Raw genomic sequence first — 25,560 nt, 5'->3', positions numbered from 1 at the left:
ACAGCATCATGTACCAACATGTGAACAGCATCATGTACCAACATGTGAACAGCATCATGTACCAACATGTGAACAGCATCATGTACCAACATGTGAACAGCATCATGTACCAACATGTGAACAGCATCATGTACCAACATGTGAACAGCATCATGTACCAACATGTGAACAGCATCATGTACCAACATGTGAACAGCATCATGTACCAACATGTGAACAGCATCATGTACCAACATGTGAACAGCATCATGTACCAACATGTGAACAGCATCATGTACCAACATGTGAACAGCATCATGTACCAACATGTGAACAGCATCATGTACCAACATGTGAACAGCATCATGTACCATGTGAACAGCATCATGTACCAACATGTGAACAGCATCATGTACCAACATGTGAACAGCATCATGTACCAACATGTGAACAGCATCATGTACCATGTGAACAGCATCATGTACCAACATGTGAACAGCATCATGTACCAACATGTGAACAGCATCATGTACCAACATGTGAACAGCATCATGTACCAACATGTGAACAGCATCATGTACCAACATGTGAACAGCATCATGTACCAACATGTGAACAGCATCATGTACCAACATGTGAACAGCATCATGTACCAACATGTGAACAGCATCATGTACCAACATGTGAACAGCATCATGTACCAACATGTGAACAGCATCATGTACCAACATGTGAACAGCATCATGTACCAACATGTGAACAGCATCATGTAACAACATGTGAACAGCATCATGCACCATGTGAACAGCATCATGTAACAACATGTGAACAGCATCATGTACCAACATGTGAACAGCATCATGTACCAACATGTGAACAGCATCATGTACCAACATGTGAACAGCATCAGGTACCAACATGTGAACAGCATCATGTACCAACATGTGAACAGCATCATGCACCATGTGAACAGCATCATGTACCAACATGTGAACAGCATCAGGTACCAACATGTGAACAGCATCATGTACCCACATGTGAACAGCATCATGCACCAACATGTGAACAGCATCATGTACCAACATGTGAACAGCATCATGTACCAACATGTGAACAGCATCATGTACCAACATGAACAGCATCATGTACCAACATGAACAGCATCAGGTACCAACATGTGAACAGCATCATGCACCAACATGTGAACAGCATCATGTACCATGTGAACAGCATCATGTACCATGTGAACAGCATCATGTACCAACATGAACAGCATCAGGTACCAACATGTGAACAGCATCATGCACCAACATGTGAACAGCATCATGTACCATGTGAACAGCATCATGTACCAACATGAACAGCATCAGGTACCAACATGTGAACAGCATCATGCACCAACATGTGAACAGCATCATGTACCAACATGTGAACAGCATCATGCACCAACATGTGAACAGCATCATGCACCAACATGTGAACAGCATCATGTACCAACATGTGAACAGCATCATGTACCAACATGTGAACAGCATCATGTACCAACATGTGAACAGCATCATGTACCAACATGTGAACAGCATCATGTACCATGTGAACAGCATCATGTACCAACATGTGAACAGCATCATGTACCATGTGAACAGCATCATGTACCAACATGTGAACAGCATCATGTACCAACATGTGAACAGCATCATGTACCAACATGTGAACAGCATCATGTACCAACATGTGAACAGCATCAGGTACCAATATGTGAACAGCATCATGTACCAACATGTGAACAGCATCATGTACCAACATGTGAACAGCATCATGTACCAACATGTGAACAGCATCATGTACCAACATGTGAACAGCATCATGTACAACATGTACCAACATGTGAACAGCATCATGTACCAACATGTGAACAGCATCATGTACCAACATGTGAACAGCATCATGTACCAACATGTGAACAGCATCATGTACCAACATGTGAACAGCATCATGTACCAACATGTGAACAGCATCATGTACCAACATGTGAACAGCATCATGTACCAACATGTGAACAGCATCATGTACCAACATGTGAACAGCATCATGTACCATGTGAACAGCATCATGTACCAACATGTGAACAGCATCATGTACCAACATGTGAACAGCATCATGTACCAACATGTGAACAGCATCATGTACCAACATGTGAACAGCATCATGCACCATGTGAACAGCATCATGTACCAACATGTGAACAGCATCATGTACCAACATGTGAACAGCATCATGTACCAACATGTGAACAGCATCATGTACCAACATGTGAACAGCATCATGTACCAACATGTGAACAGCATCATGTACCAACATGTGAACAGCATCATGTACCAACATGTGAACAGCATCATGTACCAACATGTGAACAGCATCATGTAACAACATGTGAACAGCATCATGCACCATGTGAACAGCATCATGTAACAACATGTGAACAGCATCATGTACCAACATGTGAACAGCATCATGTACCAACATGTGAACAGCATCATGTACCAACATGTGAACAGCATCATGTAACAACATGTGAACAGCATCATGCACCATGTGAACAGCATCATGTACCAACATGTGAACAGCATCATGTACCAACATGTGAACAGCATCATGTACCAACATGTGAACAGCATCATGTACCAACATGTGAACAGCATCATGTACCAACATGTGAACAGCATCATGTACCAACATGTGAACAGCATCATGTAACAACATGTGAACAGCATCATGCACCATGTGAACAGCATCATGTAACAACATGTGAACAGCATCATGTACCAACATGTGAACAGCATCATGTACCAACATGTGAACAGCATCATGTAACAACATGTGAACAGCATCATGTACCAACATGTGAACAGCATCATGTACCAACATGTTAACAGCATCATGTACCATGTGAACAGCATCATGTACCATGTGAACAGCACGGCTCCATCTCTGCTTGGAGCCTCCTGCCATCATTGCAGGACAGATGAAGTTTCTGCAGGATACTTTGTTTGTTCCGTCGCCACAGACAGCCGTGTAATAATGTGATTCATAAATATGATTTATCGATTTAGAGTCAAAGGAAAAATTCCTCGTTGATAGATTAAATAGTTTCATCTATTTTTTTCTAAGACTGTCAATAAAAAGTCTCGTTTCTCTGAGAGGCTCAGTGAAAACGAGTTTATTGTTCTAAACTCTTTTATTCTCTGCATGTCTGAGATGAAACCATGGAAACTTCAAACATTCAGATACAATAGAGACAATCAGATTCAGATGATTTATTACTGCGATAATAACTCAAAGATGTATTTTTATTTCTATCCTTCTTACGGAAAGTTTCTGTTTACATCACAGGTTAGTGGTGCATTTCTATGTGTGGTGTGATGGTGTCTCACTCTCCCTCACGCTTTGCGTCCGGTGTGGCGAGAGGCGCGCCACTGATTGGTGGGCGGGGCAGATGCCTTTAAAGCTGGGTGAGTCGCTGCGAGGTGTGTGTGTGTGTGTGTGTGTGTGTGTGTGTGTGTGTGTGTGTGTGTGTGTGTGTGTGTGTGTGTGTGTGTGTGTGTGTGTGTGTGTGTGTGTGTGTGTGTGTGTGTGTGTGTGTGTGTGTGTGTCTCCTTGTTTCCTCCACTGTCTGCGCAATTGGCGGCTGCATGTTGGAGAGACGACGACAACTTGTTCCATCCTTTGAAGCATTTTCTTTTACAGTTTGTTGAAGTATTCTTTTGTTTCTTTTGCGTGCATGTTCTTGTTTTCTTGTTTTACTTTGTTGCATTTGCATGGTTTGCTTGTTTTGTTGGAACAACCCCATCTTGGTTGTCCCTTTTTCGTGTGTTTCCTTTTCTTTGGTTCCGGTGACCAAGTAGTGAGCCCGATGCCTCGGATTTTAAATTATCTAAAAGAACTTTTAGATAATTGTTTAATAAAGTATTGTACACTGTTAAATCTGTGTTCTGGTGTGTCTTGTTACTTTTTGAGAAATATCTCCACCTGCTGGTCACATATGCTAAAGAAAAAGATATAAAACTTCAGATATTTCACAGAGATGTTGACATTTATGGAAAAACCTCACATAAGCTTGTATGAGGCAGAAAGTACGGTGGCCCGTAAGGCCAACAGTGTTCAGTTATGCCGCATGAACCGATCAGTACATTATTGCGGGAACGCAAAGAAAACGATGCCCACGTTCCCTGGAGGCTCCCTGGTATAAAGGAGAGTAAAACTCTGTTTTTCTCGGGCTTTTTAAATCGGAAACCTGCAGGTTGTGTTTTTTCATCGACAGTCCCTGAAGGCGTCATTCTGACCGTTAGAAACGTTTATGTTTCCGCAGTTTTAAACGGTTTTTGGTTAGTTTTCGGTCCAACTGGTCGTACAGTGATCGAGACAGAAGAAACATGGAAGGTGCCGACGACGAGCGGTTAGAACCGATCCGGATGTTGGTCCAACGGAGCTTCAGGCTGGACCCGGACAAATGGCGGGAGTTTGTGTCGGAGGGCAGCAACAGGACGGCGCTGACCCGGTTCATGAGCAGCTCGGATTATCAGCTGTTCGTCCACCTGCAGCCGGACTCCGGGCTCCAGGCCAGCCTCGGCTTCCCCTCGGCAGCCCAGTCCAAGGTTGTGTGCGTGTCCCGGGCGGCGCAGGAAGGCTCTGGGAAAGCTTTCAGGATCCAGGAATTTAGCGGAGGAAAGGCTCTGGGCCACCTGGTAGGCCTGAGCGAGGAGGTATGCTAATGCTAATGCTAATGCTAACGGCCCAAAATGATCTAAACTTGTGTCAGTTTATGATTTAACCAGCTAACAGAAACACAGCACATTTCTGATTTTGACTTTTGGATTTAGAAACAGGAAAGCATTTAAAATCACTCAAATTTAGCAACCTAAACATTAATTGCAATAAACATTGGTACACAGACACAGCAGGCCCAGAGGACGAAACTCTGAGAGCAGAGGAACTGATTCCTGCAGCAGGTCAGAGGGACGAACCAGAAGCTGAGACCTGAGTAGAACCAGGAGGGTGGAGACACCAGCTGGTACTACACCACCTGGTTCTACACCAGCTGGTTCTACACAACCTGGTTCTATACCACCTAGTTCTACACCACCTGGTTCTACACCACCTGGTTCTATACCACCTGGTTCTACACCACCTGGTTCTACACCACCTGGTTCTACACCACCTGGTTCTATACCACCTGGTTCTACACCACCTGGTTCTACACCACCTGGTTCTACACCACCTGGTTCTATACCACCTGGTTCTATACCACCTGGTTCTACACCACCTGGTTCTATACCACCTGGTTCTATACCACCTGGTTCTACACCACCTGGTTCTATACCACCTGGTTCTACACCACCTGGTTCTACACCAGGTGGTATAGAACCAGCTGGTTCTACACCAGCTGGTTCTATACCACCTGGTTCTACAAACAAGTTTCTAAATGACTGGACGGATTAAAGATCTGCTGCTGCTGGATCCACCTGCTGGTTCTGGTTCTGGTTCTGCATCAGGACTGGAACCAGACATGGAGAAGCAGCATTCAGCTTCTATGCACCACAGATCTGGAACCATGAAAACTGAAAAACAGCAGAAACCCTGAGCTCCTTCAGGGCGGAAAGCAGCTGGTTGGAGCTGCTTCATCAATATTGTCATGTATTGTATGCCGGTCAGAATATTGATCATTGTTCAATGATCAATAATCGGACGTGTGTCGATCTAATCTGTGTCTCTATGAGGTAAAAATGCCTCGATGCTGAAATGTGCTACACAAATAAAGTTTAACTTTCAAAGTGGATAATAAATAAAAACTGTTGAAAGATCAAATAAAAAGGCCAGAAAACTGAACGAATGTGTTTCTGGATGAAATGATCTGCAGTCAGACTGATGGAAGACATGTCCCCCGTCCCCCAGGTGTCCTGCCCCCTCCTCAGCAGCGTGGCGGACAGCAGCAAGTGGACGGTGGGCGTGGCCCCGGACGCCATGAAGCTGCTGGAGAAGCAGAAGAACGCCGCTCAGGTGGTGGAGGCCAAGGTGGAGGGGCTCACCTTCCTTCCTCCGCCCGACGCCCTCTGTAACCAGGACGACCTCCTCCGCTTCCTGGCGCACTGCAGCCCTGACCAAGCTGGTGGTCACCATGACGACAGCAGTGGGCTGCTTCAGGACCCTTCTCTGAGGGACCTCAGCCTCACTGGCAGCGATGATAACAGTCACCAAGACGATTCTGTGGAGGACAGTATCAGTCTCCATGACAACCATGTGGACCAAAACGAGCAGTAAGACAGTTCACTCCTCATGTACTTACTGAGACACGGTGTGTGTGTGTGTGGGGGGGGACGACCAGGCTTCGGTCCCACAAGGGAAACTGCTTTTGGGTCAGGGGTCAGACGAGGGCTGGGAAATGAGGAAAATCTAATATCCTGATATATATCGCGGTAGACGATATATATCAGGATATTAGTAACTGAGCTCCAACGTTATTTTAACCTGTAGACCCCTTGTAGCCTGATGCCACCGGGCAGCTCCTGCTCCATGTAGCTCATAGGAAGAGGGATGCTGGGCTTTGACTAGACAACAAGGAGAGAAATAACTAAGAAGTGGGTCCGTTACGCTCGACTTTGACAAACTTAACATGTCGCTGTGCTGGGGAATAAGGTGTGTTTTGGTTCAGCTTAGAAACAAAAAGGGCGACCTGCACACAAACTGACAGGTCTTCAGTGAAGCAGGTGTTTAAATGAGCTAATTACCACCGCTGAGTTAGCGTGGCCAATAGCAGCAGTGGCTAATAGCAGCAGTGGCTAATAGCAGCAGTGGCCAATAGCAGCAGTGGCTAATAGCAGCAGTGGCTAATAGCAGCAGTGGCTAATAGCAGCAGTGGCCAATAGCAGCAGTGGCTAATAGCAGCAGTGGCTAATAGCAGCAGTGGCTAATAGCAGCAGTGGCTAATAGCAGCAGTGGCTAATAGCAGCAGTGGCCAATAGCAGCAGTGGCTAATAGCAGCAGTGGCTAATAGCAGCAGTGGCTAATAGCAGCAGTGGCCAATAGCAGCAGTGGCCAATAGCCGATTCCAGGCGGGAATGCAGGTGATTCCAGGTGCGAATGCAGGCGATTCCAGGTGCGAATGCAGGTGATTCCAGTTGGGGTGATTCCAGGTGCGAATGCAGGCGATTCCAGGTGCGAATGCAGGTGATTCCAGGTGCGAATGCAGGCGATTCCAGGTGCGAATGCAGGCGATTCCACGTGGGAATGCAGGTGATTCCAGTTGGGGTGATTCCAGGTGCGAATGCAGGCGATTCCAGGTGCGAATGCAGGCGATTCCAGGTGCGAATGCAGGTCATTCCAGGTGCGAATGCAGGTGATTCCAGGTGCGAATGCAGACGATTCCAGGCGGGAATGCAGGCGATTCCAGGCGGGAATGCAGGCGATTGATTCCAGGTGCGAATGCAGGCGATTCCTGGTGCGAATGCCGGTGATTCCAGGTGCGAATGCAGGCGATTCCAGGCGGGAATGCAGGCGATTGATTCCAGGTGCGAATGCAGGCGATTCCAGGCGGGAATGCAAGCGATTCCAGGTGCGAATGCAGGTGATTCCAGGTGCGAATGCAGGTGATTCCAGGTGCGAATGCAGGTGATTCCAGGTGCGAATGCAGGCGATTCCAGGTGCGAATGCAGGTGATTCCAGGTGCGAATGCAGGTGATTCCAGGTGCGAATGCAGGTGATTCCAGGTGCGAATGCAGGTGATTCCTGGTGCGAATGCAGGTGATTCCAGGTGCGAATGCAGACGATTCCAGGTGCGAATGCAGGCGATTCCAGGTGCGAATGCAGGCGATTCCAGGTGCGAATGCAGGCGATTCCAGGTGGGAATGCAGGCGATTCCATGCGGGAATGCAGGCGATTGATTCCAGGCGGGAATGCAGGCGATTGATTCCAGGTGCGAATGCAGGTGATTCCAGGTGCGAATACAGGTGATTCCAGGTGTGAATGCAGGTGATTCCAGGCGGGAATGCAGGCGATTCCAGGTGCGAATGCAAGCGATTCCAGGTGCGAATGCAGGTGATTCCTGGTGCGAATGCAGGCGATTCCAGGCGGGAATGCAGGCGATTGATTCCAGCTGCGAATGCAGGCGATTCCAGCTGCGAATGCAAGCGATTCCAGGTGCGAATGCAGGTGATTCCAGGTGCGAATGCAGGTGATTCCTGGTGCGAATGCAGGTGATTCCAGGTGCGAATGCAGACGATTCCAGGTGCGAATGCAGGCGATTCCAGGTGCGAATGCAGGCGATTCCAGGTGCGAATGCAGGCGATTCCAGGTGCGAATGCAGGCGATTCCATGCGGGAATGCAGGTGATTCCAGGCGGGAATGCAGGCGATTGATTCCAGGTGCGAATGCAAGCGATTCCAGGTGCGAATGCAGGCGATTCCAGGTGCGAATGCAGGCGATTCCATGCGGGAATGCAGGTGATTCCAGGCGGGAATGCAGGCGATTGATTCCAGGTGCGAATACAGGTGATTCCAGGTGCGAATACAGGTGATTCCAGGTGTGAATGCAGGCGATTGATTCCAGGTGCGAATGAGGGCCATTCCAGGTGCGAATGCAGGTGATTCCAGGTGTGAATGCAGGTGATTCCAGGCGGGAATGAGGGCCATTCCAGGTGAGACGGCAGGCGAGAGCTCAGGCAGTGTGTCCCCCCCACAGGAAGCTGACGGTGGCCCGGCTGCTCCACGCCTGTGAGGAGACGGTGGTGGAGTGGGTGGAGCTGGTGTCGGACTTTCTCCAGCAGGACTGGTCTGGACTGGTTCTGGACCGGCAGAAACCCGTCCCTTCAGAGGAGTTTTCCTTCTGGAAGAACCGTCTGAAGAACTTGCTCTTCATCCAGGACCAGGTGATGATGTCATCCTGATGATGTCATCTGATGATGTCACGGCGGCGTTCTGATGGCGGCGCTTTGTGTGTCCAGTTGCTGAGCGCCAAAGTCCAGCAGGTGGGCTCCATCCTGAAGGCGGAAGACAGCATCTACCTGGCCGCTCTGCAGGACCTGCAGAGACACGTCCAGGAAGGTGGACAGCGGCGTCCTCAGGGCACCTGCAGAGACACCTGTCTATCTGTCTGTCTACCTGTCTGTCTGTCCCCTCAGGTGTCCAGGAAGCCGAAGACATCACGCTGCACCTGACCCCGGTCCAGCAGAAGCTCAGTGAGGTTCTGGAGATGGACTTCCATCAGGTACCAGAACCAGCGGTACCTGCTGGGAGCTGATTGGTCCTCAGTCAGCTGACAGAAAGCCTGTCTGTGATTGGCAGCTGAAGGACGACATGGCAGCAGTGATGGACATGGTGGCCCTGCTGTGGACGCAGTCCGAGTTCTACTGCCGGCCCAGGAGGACCGTGGTTCTGCTGCAGGAGATCTGCAACCTCTACATCCAGCTGGTACTGAAGCCCGGGAGAAGAACCCGGGTTCTACTGGGTCCAGCTGCTTCCACTTCTGGTCTGAAGGAGGCGCTGTGGGTCTGTGGCTCAGCGGGTTTGGTCAACAGGAAGCTTGAACATGTGACTATATAAAGAAACGATGTGTTAATGGGACATTATGGACGAAACTCCAACTAAAACACAGATAATGTTAATAAAAAGCCTTAGTGAACAAACCAGCCAGTGGATCTTAAACCACACTTCAAAGTTAACAAACGATCAGAAAAATCAGGTAAAGTCTGGCTGCAGAAAGGTCCTGGCACCTCCTAACGCCTCCTGGCGCCTCCTAACGCCTCCTGGCACCTCCTGGCGCCTCCTAACGCCTCCTGGCGCCTCCTAACGCCTCCTGGCGCCTCCTAACGCCTCCTGGCACCTCCTGGCACATCCTGGTGGATGGATACTAAACAAAATGGAGTCCGCATATTCACATATTAACTAAATGTTATACGGGGATCACATTCTAGATCCCTAAACTCTGGACTAGATGTCGCTACTTTTTCCTGAAGCTTTGAACACAGCGGCCTGAAGGTTATTGATCAGTGCCATGGCAACCGATCCAATATCTGCGTCATTCGACAGACTCTTAAAAAGATAAAGGACGCCTGCAAAACCGCGAATTTAAAAATAATTCTTTATTAAAAATGCCAATACAGAAATGATGATACAAAATCCGTTCTACAATTCCTTTTCTTTCATTCCAGTGTTTTGCTAGCTGGCTGTACAATCCCTGCTGACCTGAACTGACATGAAGCTTTACTAAATATCACAAGAATAAGAGACGTAACCCTTCCCTTTAATTAATCAAATTAAATATTTAAATTAAATATTTAAGAGTTTATTTTTGTTTGGCGACGTGGCGCTGTTCCAGTACGCTAAAGGCACCTAATAGTGAAGCTAGCTAGAAGCTAACTTGAAGCTAGTAGTGCAGCTAGCTAGAAGCTAATAGTGCAGCTAGCTAGAAGCTAGTAGTGCAGCTAGCTAGAAGCTAATAGTGCAGCTAGCTAGAAGCTAGCTAGAAGCTAATAGTGCAGCTAGCTAGAAGCTAACTAAGGGAGTCTGTCCCCTGCAGAGCGGTGGCGCTGAGCAGCGTTCTGGGGAAACCCTGGACGAGGCTCGTCGTCTCCACTGGTTCAGAACCTGTTGCTTTATTCCATCAAGATGTCAGCATGTCTCACCTGTCTCACCTGCAGAGCAGGGGCTTCCTCCCTGGACAGGAAGTGATCGGGGTTCTGGTGTCAGAACCCGGCCCGGTTCTCCAGGACATCCAGCTGGTGATCCAGACCCTTCAGGCTCTCAAGTCCGCCTTCCGTGAGCAGCAGACCCAACTGGAGCTCCAGAACCAGAACCAGAACCAGGTACCGGGCTGCAGCAGGACCACCTGTCCAGGTGGAACCAGAGTGAGGTCATTGTCCAGCTTGTCCCTGTCCTCCAGGCCACGCCCACTCCCAGCTGGACCTTCCCGTCTCACCTGGTCTTCTTCCACCTGGACACCTTCCTGAACCGCCTGCTCAGCATCCAGGTAGCCCCGCCCCCTCACCTGAAGTCGCTCACTTCCTGTAGACTGATTCCACCCCCTCCGTCCAACAGGAAGTGCACTTGGTCACAGCGCGGTTCTACCAGCTGGACCAGGCGGTTCTGACCGGCGCCAGCGGCACCTTGCTGACCGACGGCATCCAGCAGGTGTACCAGGACTTCCTGGTCCAGGTGAGGCTGCTGTCGGCCTGCAGCTGCGACCCCACCGACCCGGAGGACCAGGTGAGCCGAGCCCCGGCCCGACCCGCTTCCTGTGGCCGAGCCCAGACTGACCCGCCTCCCCCCCTCCCCCAGACCTTCGAGCTGGAGCTGGACCAGTTCTGGGAGCAGGTTCTGGACCTGGAGACCCGCCTGGTGTCGGTTCTGAGCAAGGCCCTGGAGGACTGCAGCGAGGTGGCGTCCGCGGCCAAGGTGTGCATTTACAATGGTTCGATTCTGGTGCAGGAGGACGAGAACAACAGCAACGCAAAGAGCGACATCTAGAGGTCGGAGTCCAGATGGCGCCGTCTCTTTACGTTCTGATGATGAGAGAAACGGGTCGCAGCTAAACGACGGAGCAGGAAGGGTTAATCTGTCTCTGTGAATGAGTGAAGGGATGAAGGGATGAGTGAAGGAATGAGTGAATGAATGAATGAGTGAATGAATGAATGAATGAGTGAATGAATGAATGAATGAATGAGTGAGTGAATGAATGAATGAGTGAATGAATGAATGAATGAATGAATGAGTGAATGAATGAATGAGTGAATGAATGAGTGAATGAATGAATGAATGAATGAATGAATGAGTGAATGAATGAATGAATGAAGCTGGCTGACAGCAGGCCACCAACACAGGCCTCCTGAAAAGATGAGGTTTTGTAAAACGGCGTCCTGAAGTTTGACGCCACAGAGAGACGGAGGACATTCAGCTGCCTGATCAAATCTGTTCCCTCCATCAAATGGAATCATTCGTTTTCCTGCAAGTCGCTGATCCTCCTCATGACCAACAGTCAGTCCAGCAGGGTAACGAAGGCTTTTCCTGAGGAGGAGGAGGAGGATCTGCTTTACTAACTACAGGAAGTTTCATTATTACACAAACGACTTTGTTCAAAACTGTTTCACATGTTGATGCATTGAGGTTTGGCTAAGTGCATATTTTATCAAAACACACGAAAAATGTCCAGCAGGATGCGTCTCTCAGCCTGTCCAACCTGGAGACGCTCCTGCAGCTGCAGGTCCATTTTATTTAGGGGCAGCAGATTATTTCAGGCGGCTGAAATACTTGGTTTCCTAACTAAAGAGCAAAAGTTTTCAAACCTGCAGGATTTCCTGTTGATGATGATGAAGATGAGGAATGTCGTCGTCATCATCATCATTTTGCTCATGTTGGTGCCCAAGACATAAAGGATTTTCAAAATAAAAGGTCCTCCAGACTAGGGCTGTATAAATAAATCGGTTCGGCGATATATATCGATATTTCATCTGCGAGTATCGACCCGTTAAACCATAGGGGTCCAAAGCCTTATAGCTTTTTTAACGTCTAGTTTGTTACGGCGTAGCAGCGAGACTCCGCTACATGCTAGTGCAGGTAGCTACCTGCACAAGCATGTAGCTACCTGCACTAGCGTATGTAGCTACCTGCACTAGCATGTAGCTACCTGCACTAGCGTATGTAGCTACCTGCACTAGCGTATGTAGCTACCTGCACTAGCATGTAGCTACCTAAACTAGCGTATGTAGCTACCTGCACTAGCATGTAGCTACCTGCACTAGCGTATGTAGCTACCTGCACTAGCATGTAGCTACCTGCACTAGCGTATGTAGCTACCTGCACTAGCATGTAGCTACCTGCACTAGCATGTAGCTACCTGCACTACCGTATGTAGCTACCTGCACTAGCGTATGTAGCTACCTGCACTAGCGTATGTAGCTACCTGCACTAGCGTATGTAGCTACCTGCACTAGCATGTAGCTACCTGCACTAGCATGTAGCTACCTAAACTAGCGTATGTAGCTACCTGCACTAGCATGTAGCTACCTGCACTAGCGTATGTAGCTACCTGCACTAGCGTATGTAGCTTCTCTCTGCATAATAATCTAAAAATAAGAAGTGTAATGTTGGTCTGAATGGCGAGGACCCTAAATATTAAGCTAGGGTGACTAATATAACTCCTGCTCTGGGTTAAAAGTGAGCGCTCCACTTTTAATAGAATAAGATTTTAAAAGGAATGACATAAAAAGGAAAAGGCACATTAGGACAGATGGCAACATTCAGACTGAACAAAGGGCGAAACAGACATGAGGTCACAGGGCCAGGAAACCGCGTTGCTCAGCCTCCCGGCAGAATCCAATAGAGGTGCTGTTTATCCAGGAAGGTCCTTGGGGGCCTCAGCTGCAGAGCTGCATGGATACAGGGGGGGTGAGAGGCAGATGATCAGGGCCGGACTGAGGAGGGCGTGGGCCCCTGGGCTTCAGACAAGGTGGGGCCCTACTGAAGGGGCATCTTATGACTCCTTCCAGTTGCTCTGTGTAACCGGTTAATGTGACCCGGTTCGGTTCTGCCTCTGCTAGCCGCCCGTACCCATAACCGCTTCCCAGGTAAGAACCCCAGGAATAAGGTTTTCCATGCGTCGGCCTCACCTCGACGCATGGCTCTGGTTCTGGAACCAGTCTCCTTGAGAGGGGCTGGACGTACTTCCACTCTGGAGTTGCCCACGGTGAGAGGCGCCGGGCTGGAGTGGACGTACTTGTTGCCCCCCATTTGGGCGCCTGTACGTTGGGGTTCACCCCGGTGAATGAGAGGGTGGCCTCCCTCCGCCTACGGGTGGGGGGACGGGTTCTGACTGTTTGTGCTTACGGGCCGAACGGCAGTTCAGATTCCCCACCCTTCTTGGAGTCCTTAGAGGGGGTACTGGAGAGTGCCCTTCCTGGGGACTCCCTTGTTCTACTGGGGGACTTCAACGCTCACGTGGGCAATGACAGTGAGACCTGGAGAGGCGTGGTTGGGAGGAACGGCCCCCCCGATCTGAACCCAAGCGGTGTTCTGTTGTTGGACTTCTGTGCTCGTCACGGATTGTCCATCACGAACACCATGTTCAGGCATAAGGGCGTCCATATGTGCACTTGGCATCAGGACACCCTAGGCTGCAGTATGATGATCGATTTTGTCATCGTCTCGTCGGATCTGCGGCCGTATGTCTTGGACACACGGCCACATGGGTGAAGAGAGGTGCGGAGCTGTCCACTGACCACTACCTGGTGACGAGTTGGCTCCGGTGGTGGGGGAGGAAGCCGGTCAGACCTGGCAGGCCCAAACGTGTAGTGAGGGTCTGCTGGGAATGTCTGGCGGAGTCCCCTGTGAGACGGAGCTTCAACTCTCATCTCCGGCAGAACTTCGAACACGTTCCGGGGGAGGTGGGGGACATTGAGTCTGAGTGGACCATGTTCCGTGCCTCCATTGCCGAGGCGGCCTATCGGAGCTGCGGCCGCAAGGTCGTTGGTGCCTGTCGCGGCGGCAACCCTCGAACCTGTTGGTGGACACCTTCGGTGATGGATACTGTCAAGCTGAAGGAGTCATATCGGGCCTTTTTGGCCTGTGGGACTCCAGAAGCAGCTGATAGGTACCGGCGGGCGAAACGGCATGCGGCTCGGGTTGTCGCTGAGGCAAAAACTCGGGCGTGGGAGGAGTTTGGAGGCCATGGAGACAGACTTCTGTACGGCTTCGAGGCGATTCTGGTCCACCATCCGGCGTCTCAGGAGTGGGAAGCAGTGCAGCACCAACACTGTTTATAGTGGGGATGGTGCGCTGCTGACCTCAACTCGGGACGTTGTGGGCCGGTGGGCGGAATACTTCGAAGACCTCCTCAATCCCAGCAACATGCCTTCTGTTGAGGAAGCTGAGCCTGGGGACTCTGGGCTGGGCTCTCCAATCTCTGGGGACGAGGTCGCCGAGGTGGTCAAAAAGCTCCTCGGTGGCAGGGCCCCGGGGGTGGCAGGGCCCCGGGGGTGGATGAGATCCACCCGGAGTTCCTTAAGGCTCTGGATGTTGCGGGGTTGTGTTGGCTAACGCGACTCTGCAATATCGCATGGACATCGGGGGATTGGCAGACCGGGGTGGTGGTCCCCCTGTTTAAAAAGGGGGACCGGAGGGTGTGCTCCAATTACAGGGGGATCACACTCTTAAGCCTCCCTGGTAAGGTCTATTCAGGGGTCCTGGAGAGGAGGGTCCGTCGGATAGTCGAACCTCGGATTCAGGAAGAGCAGTGTGGTTCTGGTTCTGGTCGTGGAACACTGGACCAGCTCTACACCCTCAGCAGGTCCTGGAGGGTTCTGGGAGTTCGCCCAACCAGTCTACATGTGTCTTGTGGACTTGGAGAAGGCGTTCGACCGTGTCCCCAGGGGGCCCTGTGGGGGGTACTCCGGGAGTATGGGGTATCGGGCCCTTTGATACGGGCTGTCAGGTCCCTGTATGACCGGTGTCAGAGTCTGGTCCGCATTGCCGGCAGTAAGTCGGGCTCGTTTCCGGTGAGAGTTGGACTCCGCCAAGGCTGCCCTTTGTCACCGATTCTGTTCATTACCTTCATGGACAGAATCTCTGACCAGCCGAGGTGTTGATCCGTTTTGGTGGCCTTAGGATCACATCTCTGCTTTTTGCGGATGATGTGGTCCTGTTGGCTTCATCAGATCGTGATCTGCAGCTCTCACTGGAGCGGTTCGCAGCCGGGATGAGGCTCAGTGCCTCCAAATCCGAGGCCATGGTCTTGAGCCGGAAAAGGGTAGAGTGCCTTCTCCGGGTCAGGGGGGTCGTCCTGCCTCAAGTGGAGGAGTTTAAGTATCTGGGGATCTTGTTCATAATGAGGGAAGAAGGGAGATCGACAGGCGGATTGGGGCAGCGTCTGCCGTGAAGCGGGCGCTGTACCGGTCCGTCGTGGTGAAGAGAGAGCTGAGCCAAAAAGCGAAGCTCTCGATTTACCGGTCGATCTACGTTCCCACCCTCATCTATGGTCATGAGCTTTGGGTCATGACCGAAAGAACGAGATCACGGGTACAAGCGGCCGAAATGGGTTTCCTCCTCCGCAGGGTGGCTGGGCTCTCCCTTAGAGAGAGAAGCTCGGTCATCCGGGAGGGACTCAGAGTAGAGCCGCTGCTCCTCCACGTCGAGAGGAGCCAGTTGAGGCTCGGGCATCTGGTCAGGATGCCTCCTGGACGCCTCCCTGGTGAGGAGTTCAGGTCCCACCGGGAGGAGGGGAGACCCAGGACACCTGGAGGGATTACGTCTCTCGGCTGGCCTGGTAACGCCTTGGGATTCCCCCGGAGGAGCTGGAAGAAGTGGCTGGGGAGAGGGAAGTCTGGGCCTCCCTTCTGAAGCTGCTGCCCCCGCGACCCGACCCCGGATAAGCGGAAGAAAATGGATGGATGGATGGATGGATGGATGGATCCCCCTGAAGCAGCACGGCTAGGCAGGTCGGAGGCGTTGTCATGCCAACCACCTGTTGGGGTTTCAAAATAAAGCACATTTAGAAGTGTTCACAGGTTTTCTATGTGGATTTGGAAAAGTGACGATTGGACAAGATGATCCCGTCGTCTGAACCACCAGAACCAGAACCGGGTTAACCGGAACCGGCCCAGCTCATTCTTTTCGCTCTCAGCTTCCTGCTGCTCTGCGTTGATGCTGATGACATCATCAGCAAGCGTTGCTACGGTGACCACGGACACTGTTTGTGCCGCGCTAATGTGGGGCTTTTATTGTGGCGGGGCGCCGCCGTCCGGCGTAGACTTAGACTGAATAGATGGGACTGCAGCTCTACAGGCCGGCCCGGATCCGGCCGGTTCTGACCCGGCTGTGTGTTTCAGGTGGTGAAGATGTTCTGGTTCTTCCTGGACCGGCCCCGGGTCCAGGATCAGCTGCCTCCCTGCCTGGCCCGGCTGGAGGATCAGGTTCTTTCGGACCTGGACCGGACCGAGCTGGAGTTCCACTGCCAGAAGGAAAAACCCGAGCGGTGGTTCTGGTTCTGCCCGGCCGGCGCCGCCCGGCTCTTCTGGAACCGCCAGCTGCGGCGCCGAACCCAGGAGACCCTGAGGAGCTTCAGGACCATCCAGAACCTGTAAGGCCCCGTCAGAACCCCGGGAGTCCAGGACGGGTTCTGCTATGACTCTGTTCCAGGTGTGGGGGCGTGGCCCTGGCGCCGGCGCTGCTGCAGAGGGCGGAGCAGGTGCTGCAGCTGCTGCAGGACTTCAGAACCAGCACCCGGTCCGATTGGAGCGCCTGGCTGGAGGAGGACTGCGGTTCCGTCCTGAACCAGAAGCTGGTCCAGATCGACCCGCCGATCCACCTGGAGGTGGCCGGCAGGAAGCAGGTGGGTCAGGTCAAAGGTCGAGCAAGGACCTCTGAAACTCGCTCAACGTACCTGGAGGTGTTTTAGCGGCGACGCCTCCTGCAGATTTTACCCACAATGCAATGCGGCAGCAGAAAGGTGTTTATCGTTTTAACGTAGTTTTAAACGTTTGTCGACCTCAGAGCTCCAGCCGCCCTCAGAGGTCACGGAGAGGGTCAGAGGTCACGGAGAGGGTCAGAGGTCATGGAGCCGGTCAGAGGTCATGGAGAGGGTCAGAGGTCATGTAACAGATGAGAGGTCACGGAGAAGGTCAGAGGTCATGTAACGGGTCAGAGGTCACGGAGAGGGTCAGAGGTCATGTAACAGATGAGAGGTCACGGAGAAGGTCAGAGGTCATGTAACGGGTCAGAGGTCACGGAGAGGGTCAGAGGTCATGTAACAGATGAGAGGTCACGGAGAGGGTCAGAGGTCACGGAGAGGGTCAGAGATCACAGAGAGGGTCAGAGGTCATGGAGCTGGTCAGAGGTCATGTAACGGGTCAGAGGTCACGGAGAGGGTCAGAGGTCATGTAACAGATGAGAGGTCATGGAGAGGGTCAGAGGTCACGGAGAGGGTCAGAGGTCATGGAGCGGGTCAGAGGTCACGGAGAGGGTCAGAGATCACAGAGAGGATCAGAGGTCATGGAGCGGGTCGGCCCGTTGCTGCTTCACAGCGTCGGCCATCTTGAATGTGGCATCTCTGCCAGTAGCTAATGCAGGTAAAAGGACTGAACTTTCTAAAGTGCCGTTCTACAAAGTATTTTAACTTAATTCATTTTCTCACACATTAACATATTTGACAATCAGAGAAATGACTAAAGACAGTTTCTAACTTTTGATGTGATTATTTAATAGTTTTCTGAATAAAGAGCTCAATGTTTGATTTGATAGATTCTGATCATTTTATATTAATATTGATGAACAGACACTTTTACAGTTTTATTAAAGAATATATTTACATAATTTAATGTTCATTTAACATTTCAAGACAAGAAACAAATAATTTTCCTGCATTTATTTTTTATACGTTATTGAGAAATGATTTGATTTATAAATCAGTCATTGTCAAACATTAAACTACATATTTTTTCCAGAGATTAAATATTTATTAGTTTGTCAACGGTTATATTAGCTGCTATGCTAACAATCAGCGGTTATATTAGCTGCTACGCTAACAATCAGCGGTTATATTAGCTGCTATGCTAACAATCAGCGGTTATATTAGCTGCTACGCTAACAATCAGCGGTTATATTAGCTGCTACGCTAACAATCAGCGGTTATATTAGCTGCTACGCTAACAATCAGCGGTTATATTAGCTGCTACGCTAACAATCAGCGGTTATATTAGCTGCTATGCTAACAATCAGCGGTTATATTAGCTGCTACGCTAACAATCAGCGGTTATATTAGCTGCTACGCTAACAATCAGCGGTTATATTAGCTGCTACGCTAACAATCAGCGGTTATATTAGCTGCTACGCTAACAATCAGCGGTTATATTAGCTGCTACGCTAACAATCAGCGGCTACTTCGGGCCAATTTAGCTACATAGAAAATATTTTCCGGTTGTTTAGAAGCGAGTTTCTGGCTGCAAAGTGATTCTGATCTTTCATCCTGACCTGTGAAGGTAATGAGAATGAATCCAGTTTGTTTCGTAAAACGGTTGAAACACACAGGACTGAAGGAGCTCCGATCCTCTGCTGCCACACAGAAGATGGCGGTGACGTAACGTACGACTCCGTGAGGCGTCTAGTATTGATGTCTATGTCCAGCTGCCACTCAGTTCGTGTTTTAATTGCGGCGCAGCCTAGCTAACCGTTTTCTGTTTGCAGCCATTGAACTGAGACATTAAGGGTTTGCAGTCAGTAGCTGTAAGTAGCAGAATAACCTTATATAAATATATAATATTTATTTATATATATATATATATATATATATATATATATATATATATATATATATATATTCTATATATATATATATATATTTTATATATATATTTTATATATATATAGAATAACCTGGTATTGAAATTTCCTTTCAATACCAGGTTATTCTATATATATATATATATATATATATATATATATATTCTCTATATATATATATATATATATATATATATATAGAATAACCTGGTATTGAAATTTCCTTTCAATACCAGTTAATTTTATCGCTAGCTAGCTATTTTTGATCATGCAAATTTATAGTAGAGAAAATATTTTAATGCCTGTCAATGATCAGAGAACTATTATGTTGCTTCTATGTAAGACATTTCCCTCAGATCACCTTTTCCTTTCAGTGGCTCTGATTTCCCATCGTTTCTGCTTCTCACCTTAAACTCATTATGGGAATATTTCAGATCAGACCATCTCAGCTTGGCTGATTATCTGCTCGGTTATTCTAATGAAGACATTCCTACAAAAACATTTAGTCTTTTTCTACTCTGGGATCCTTCAGGCAGTGACGTCAGACCAGACAGCGCTTTCGCCGCACTGCGCCTCACCCTCGCCGCGCCTCGCCTCACCCTCGCCGCGCCCTCGCCCTCGCCGCGCCTCGCCTCACCCTTGCCTCGCCCTCGCCGCGCCTCGCCTCACCCTTGCCTCGCCCTCGCCGCACTGCGCCTCACCCTCGCCGCGCCCTCTCCCTCGCCGCGCCCTCGCCCTCGCCGCGCCCTCGCCGCGCCTTGCCCTCGCCGCACTGCGCCTCTCCCTCGCCTCACCCTCGCCGCGCCTCGCCCTCGCCTCACCCTCGCCGCGCCTCGCCCTCGCCGCACTGCGCCTCTCCCTCGCCTCACCCTCGCCGCACTGCGCCTCTCCCTCGCCGCGCCCTCGCCTCACCCTCGCCGCGCCTCGCCCTCGCCGCGCCTCGCCCTCGCCGGACTGCGCCTCTCCCTCGCCTCACCCTCGCCGCGCCTCGCCCTCGCCGCGCCTCGCCCTCGCCGCACTGCGCCTCTCCCTCGCCTCACCCTCGCCGCGCCTCGCCCTCGCCTCACCCTCGCCGCGCCTCGCCCTCGCCGCGCCTTGCCCTCGCCGCACTGCGCCTCTCCCTCGCCTCACCCTCGCCGCGCCTCGCCCTCGCCTCACCCTCGCCGCGCCTCGCCCTCGCCGCACTGCGCCTCTCCCTCGCCTCACCCTCGCCGCACTGCGCCTCTCCCTCGCCGCGCCCTCGCCTCACCCTCGCCGCGCCTCGCCCTCGCCGCGCCTCGCCCTCGCCGGACTGCGCCTCTCCCTCGCCTCTCCCTCGCCGCGCCTCGCCCTCGCCTCACTGCGCCTCTCCCTCGCCTCACCCTCGCCGCGCCTCGCCCTCGCCGCGCCTTGCCCTCGCCGCACTGCGCCTCTCCCTCGCCTCACCCTCGCCGCGCCTCGCCCTCGCCTCACCCTCGCCGCGCCTCGCCCTCGCCGCACTGCGCCTCTCCCTCGCCTCACCCTCGCCGCACTGCGCCTCTCCCTCGCCTCACCCTCGCCGCACTGCGCCTCTCCCTCGCCTCACCCTCGCCGCGCCTCGCCGCACTGCGCCTCTCCCTCGCCGCGCCCTCGCCTCACCCTCGCCGCGCCTCGCCCTCGCCGCGCCTCGCCCTCGCCGGACTGCGCCTCTCCCTCGCCTCTCCCTCGCCGCACCCTCACCGCGCCTCGCCTCGCCTCGCCTCACCCTCGCCGCGCCTCGCCCTCGCCGCGCCTCGCCCTCGCCACACTGCGCCTCTCCCTCGCCGCGCCTCGCCCTCGCCGGACTGCGCCTCTCCCTCGCCTCTCCCTCGCCGCGCCTCACCCTCGCCGCGCCTCACCCTCGCCCCGCCCTCGCCTCACCCTCGCCGCGCCTCGCCCTCGCCGGACTGCGCCTCTCCCTCGCCTCTCCCTCGCCGCACCCTCACCGCGCCTCGCCTCACCCTCGCCGCGCCGCGGCTTTGAGGTCATGTTTGCTGTGAACGACGTCGAGTTTCGCTGCAACAAACCAAAATGAACAGAGCAATAAATATAATCATTAATATTTAGGGTCATGACTGATAGTTTTATTACATTCAGTCATAAAAACTTCATCTGAAGATGTTTGGCTTTTTAAACGTGACATGAGATCTGAGCTGAGTGATGACATCATCAGAGCGCCCTCTTCTGATTGGAGGACTGCCGTTCATGCCAACCACTCCAGAACGTTCCTGTGTTGAGTCGAACGTCCTCCGTCTCGTCCTGCAGCTGGAGGCGGTGCTGCAGCAGCTGCGCTACGTGAGCAGAGAGGGCGGCGTGGCGCTGCGCCCCAACGCAGAGCGCCTCCTGCTGGCCAGAGACGACATCACACTCACCTTCTTCCTGCTGGACCAGACCGTGTCCTGCTACAACCAGGTTCCTGCTGCGCCCCCTGCGCCACAGGAGGAGACGCGTCATGTGACGCTCCGCTCGTCTTTCAGGTGGTGGACGGGGCCTTGGAGGCGGAGCTTCCTCTGATCCAGGAGCAGCTGCAGCAGCTGCATGACACTCTGAGGAAATTGCAGAGCAAGACGTGGATCTGTCAAGGTGCATAATGCTGCAGGTGGTGCTGCAGCAGCAGGTGCAGGTGGTGCTGCAGCAGCAGCAGGTGGTGCTGCAGCAGCAGCAGCAGGTGGTGCTGCAGCAGCAGCTGCAGGTGCCATGAGCTCTGTGTGTGTCCAGGTGTGCAGCAGGAGAGCCAGCAGGTGTTGGCCGTTCATTCCAGCATCACAGAAGCTCGAGCCAACATGGAAGCCATGAGAACCATTGCACAGGTGAGTTAAAATACTGACATCACCCAGGTGAGCTAAGCCACGCCCCTCTGCTGTGAGCTGCTGTTTGTTCAGAGGTGGGCGGAGCTTGACCTTCTGCAGCGTTCAGGTGATTCGCTGCTGGAGAGCAGCGTTAACGATCAGATCTGCAGAGACATCAAGACAGACGGGGAGCAGCTGCTCAGCCTGACGCAGGTAGGATTGAACACCTGGCAGAGGGGAGCAGAGGGGGGCGGCGCTGATGGGGACGGCTCACCTGTTCCCAGGTAAACAGGGGTCTGTACAGCGTTGATGAGGCTTCGGAGGCCTGGACCGGTTACCTGGACTACATCGACGGCCGAGTCCAGGACGGCCTGCTGCAGCTGCTGCACAGAGCCCTGCGCTTCCTGACCAACAGCATGAACACACAGGTACACACACCTGCAGGTCACACACACACCTGGAGGTGATTTCTGTAAAAGTGCCCGTCTCTCTCAGCAGAGCGGTGGCGCCGCCCTGCTGGCCGTCTCTCTGCAGCTGCAGGACTCCAGAGGACTCGTGTTTGATCCGCCGATAGACGACGGCCCCACCGCCTTCCTGAAAACCATCATCAGGGATGTTTACGGCGCCGGTGCTCTGGTTCCCAGGATCTCCGTCCGTCGCCATGGTGACTACCAGGTGAGTCGGCCATCTGTCTGTCCGACACGGCCGGCGGCTCCGACGTCACTCCGCTCCTCACCTGTGTTACAGGAGAGCCTGCAGCAGAACCCGGAGCTGTGCGCTCTGGAACAGGAAGTGATGATGAGGCTGCTGCAGGTGAAGGAGGAAGCAGAGAAGCTGAGGGCGGGGCTGGACAGGTACGCTCACCTGTGGCTCAGTGACAAGCAGGCCGTGTTCCAGGAGTTCCTGACCTATGGCAAGCCGCTGGCAGTCGGGGAGGTCGAGGCTGAAAAGACACCACCCAGCCTGAAGGACTTCCAGAGAGAGGTGGCACACCTGGACACACCTGGACACACCTGGACACACCAGACACACATAAACACACCTGGACACACCTGGACACACCTGGACACACCTGGACACACATAAACACACCTGGACACACATAAACACACCTGGACACACATAAACACACCTGGACACACCAGACACACATAAACACACCTGGACACACGTAAACCTTTTTCTGCTCTGTCCTTCTGAGGACGAGGACATCTCCGTCTCCGTCTCTGTCCTCCATCTTCCCTGCTCAGCGTCTGTCTGTGTTTCCAGAGTTTCTTTTGAAAAGTTTCCAAAGCTGTAAATTATGGATCTGGTCAGCTGGTCTCTCAACACAACTGATGGAATATTTTCCACTGGGAAACCGGAGAGGGGAACCATGTGGGAGAGGAGAACCACGTGGGAGAGGGGAACCACGTGGGAGGAGGCAACAGGAGGCTGTGCTCTGCTGCCCCCCCTGGTTGTCATGGCGACAGGAGGCTGTGCTCTGCTGCCCCCCCTGGTTGTCATGGCGACAGGAGGCTGTGCTCTGCTGCCCCCCCTCCCTGGATCAGCTGGTGGTGAACCGGACATCATATTCCTGCTTCAGTCAGGGCTCCTGGTCTGACTGCCGGCTTGTTGTGTTTATCTGTACTGAGGTTTTTCCTTCATCTCAGGGTGAGACAGGCTGAGTTTTCCTCTCCTTACCTGATGTTTCTCTCATTTTACCTACTTCCTCCTGCAGGGCGGCGCCTGTCAGCCCACTACCCCCCCTGTTGTTGTGTAATGGATGGTTGTAACTGAAACTGCAGTTTCGTCGTGTTTCTGACGATAAGATTCTCCTGATTCTGAAACACACCTGGACAGTCAGCGTTGTCCTGTCTGGAGAGTCTTACCTGAGCCAGGTGTGCTTCTGTGGCTCCGCCCCTTTCAGATCCAAGTGCTGCTGACCGTCAGCTCAGAGGTGACTCACCTGGACGAGGCTGTGGTCCTGCAGGGCTGGCTGCAGGTGGACCTGCGTCCCTTCATCACCTGCCTGCTGTCCATCATCCTGGACTGGAAAGACATGTACACCGACTTCCTGCTGGAGTCGGCCACCGACAGGTGAGGTCACCTGAGGCCGGGTCGGTTCTGGTCGGTTCGGGTGGGAGCTGACCCCCCCGCCTCTGTGTCCAGCCTCCAGCAGGCGACCCGACCCCAGGACCAAGGCTCCGCCTCCTTCGACCTGACGGACACCATCCTGCTGCTGGAGGTCGCCGGGGTGGAGCTGCCTGAACACCTGGCCGCCAAGCTGCAGGTAGTGACATCACAGCTGCTTGGCCTCTGCAGGAACTGGAGCACATTGACAGGGTGGGAGGGGAACGGGCCATCACAGCGCCACTAGTGGTAGTGAGGGGAACAACAGTTCATTAAAGTGATCCGTTCAGCGGAACGCAGTTATTATAATAATCATGAATTTAATTTGGAACAAAAACCTCAAAGTGCTGCAAATGCAATAAGAGAAAAACAATCAAACAGCAGCGCCTCTTCCAGGACAGTGCAGGTACTGCACCACGCCGACAGGGAGCCGCTGGCGGCCATGTTGGAGGTGGGAACTGGGGGACGTTTGCCAGACTCCAGTTGGTTTACTGGTTATTCAGCAAATATCCTCGTTAAAATAACCAAACCGTTGTCTTGATCAGCTTCATCTGGACCCAGTAGAGCCCAGTAGAACCCGGTAGAGCCCAGTAGAACCCGGTAGAGCCCGGTAGAACCCAGTAGAGCTCAATAGAACCCAGTAGAACCCGGTAGAACCCAGTAGAACCCGGTAGAACCCAGTAGAACCCAGTAGAGCCCAGTAGAACCCGGTAGAGCCCAGTAGAACCCAGTAGAACCCAGTAGAGCCCGGTAGAGCCCAGTAGAACCCAGTAGAACCCAGTAGAGCCCAGTAGAACCCGGTAGAACTCGGTAGAGCCCAGTAGAACCCAGTAGAACCCGGTAGAGCCCAGTAGAACCCAGTAGAACCCGGTAGAGCCCAGTAGAGCCCGGTAGAACCCAGTAGAGCCCAGTAGAACCCAGTAGAACCCAGTAGAGCCCAGTAGAACCCAGTAGAACCCGGTAGAGCCCAGTAGAGCCCGGTAGAACCCAGTAGAGCCCGGTAGAGCCCAGTAGAACCCAGTAGAACCCAGTAGAGCCCAGTAGAGCCCGGTAGAACCCAGTAGAGCCCAGTAGAACCCAGTAGAACCCGGTAGAGCCCAGTAGAGCCCAGTAGAACCCAGTAGAGCCCAGTAGAGCCCAGTAGAACCCAGTAGAACCCAGTAGAGCCCAGTAGAACCCAGTAGAACCCAGTAGAACCCAGTAGAACCCGGGGCTCCAGCCGGCTGGTCTCCATCAGCTGCTTCCTGTCTGACATCCTCTTCCTGTCTCTTCCAGTGAGCGACGCTCTGCAGCGCCTGATGTTCCCAGCAGCCACCAGGGGGCGACGCAGACACTCAATAAAAACACAAACATGCACCTGGTTTCTG

At 52.5% G+C, this 25,560-nt stretch overlaps 1 protein-coding gene and 1 long non-coding RNA gene across 3 annotated transcripts; one reads left to right on the top strand and one right to left on the bottom strand.

The window, feature by feature from the left end:
* Window positions 1-3,281: 3,281 nt before the first annotated feature.
* LOC145547879 (uncharacterized) lies at window positions 3,282-4,113 on the bottom strand. Its single transcript, XR_014084133.1, has 2 exons — window positions 4,020-4,113; window positions 3,282-3,387 (listed from the first exon to the last, which is right to left on the bottom strand). It is a non-coding gene; the product is annotated as an uncharacterized LOC145547879 (long non-coding RNA).
* A 187-nt stretch (window positions 4,114-4,300) lies between these two features.
* On the top strand, window positions 4,301-25,547 carry LOC103460484 (dynein axonemal heavy chain 17-like). 2 transcript variants are annotated; one of them, XM_008402673.3, is made up of 22 exons: window positions 4,301-4,742; window positions 5,932-6,293; window positions 8,713-8,899; window positions 8,975-9,074; window positions 9,152-9,237; window positions 9,315-9,440; window positions 10,670-10,834; window positions 10,912-10,998; window positions 11,067-11,234; window positions 11,307-11,423; window positions 16,847-17,097; window positions 17,157-17,349; window positions 21,558-21,704; window positions 21,770-21,875; window positions 22,011-22,102; window positions 22,175-22,294; window positions 22,366-22,509; window positions 22,580-22,756; window positions 22,829-23,065; window positions 23,991-24,160; window positions 24,233-24,353; window positions 25,469-25,547. In XM_008402673.3, the coding sequence occupies exons 1-22, from the start codon at window positions 4,413-4,415 to the stop codon at window positions 25,469-25,471; spliced, it is 3,489 nt and encodes a 1,162-aa protein (XP_008400895.1). In that variant the 5' UTR covers window positions 4,301-4,412; the 3' UTR covers window positions 25,472-25,547. The 2 variants fall into 2 exon arrangements, with proteins under 2 accessions (XP_008400895.1, XP_008400893.1); XM_008402671.3 differs by having other exon boundaries at window positions 22,577-22,756.
* Window positions 25,548-25,560: the final 13 nt, after the last annotated feature.

The sequence above is a fragment of the Poecilia reticulata genome, chromosome 17 (assembly GCF_904066995.2).
Source record: "Poecilia reticulata chromosome 17, P_reticulata-male-v2, whole genome shotgun sequence".
Lineage (NCBI taxonomy): Eukaryota > Metazoa > Chordata > Actinopteri > Cyprinodontiformes > Poeciliidae > Poecilia > Poecilia reticulata.
This window is presented reverse-complemented; position numbering and strand designations above follow the sequence as displayed.

Bases quoted from the DNA above. Each gene is read 5' to 3' on its own strand.
- LOC103460484 (XM_008402671.3), top strand. From the start codon at position 4,413: ATGGAAGGTGCCGACGACGAGCGGTTAGAACCGATCCGGATGTTGGTC. The intron at 10,999-11,066 runs GTAGCCCCGCCC...TCCGTCCAACAG, and splicing joins ACCGCCTGCTCAGCATCCAG to GAAGTGCACTTGGTCACAGC. The intron at 22,103-22,174 runs GTGAGTTAAAAT...CTGTTTGTTCAG, and splicing joins CCATGAGAACCATTGCACAG to AGGTGGGCGGAGCTTGACCT.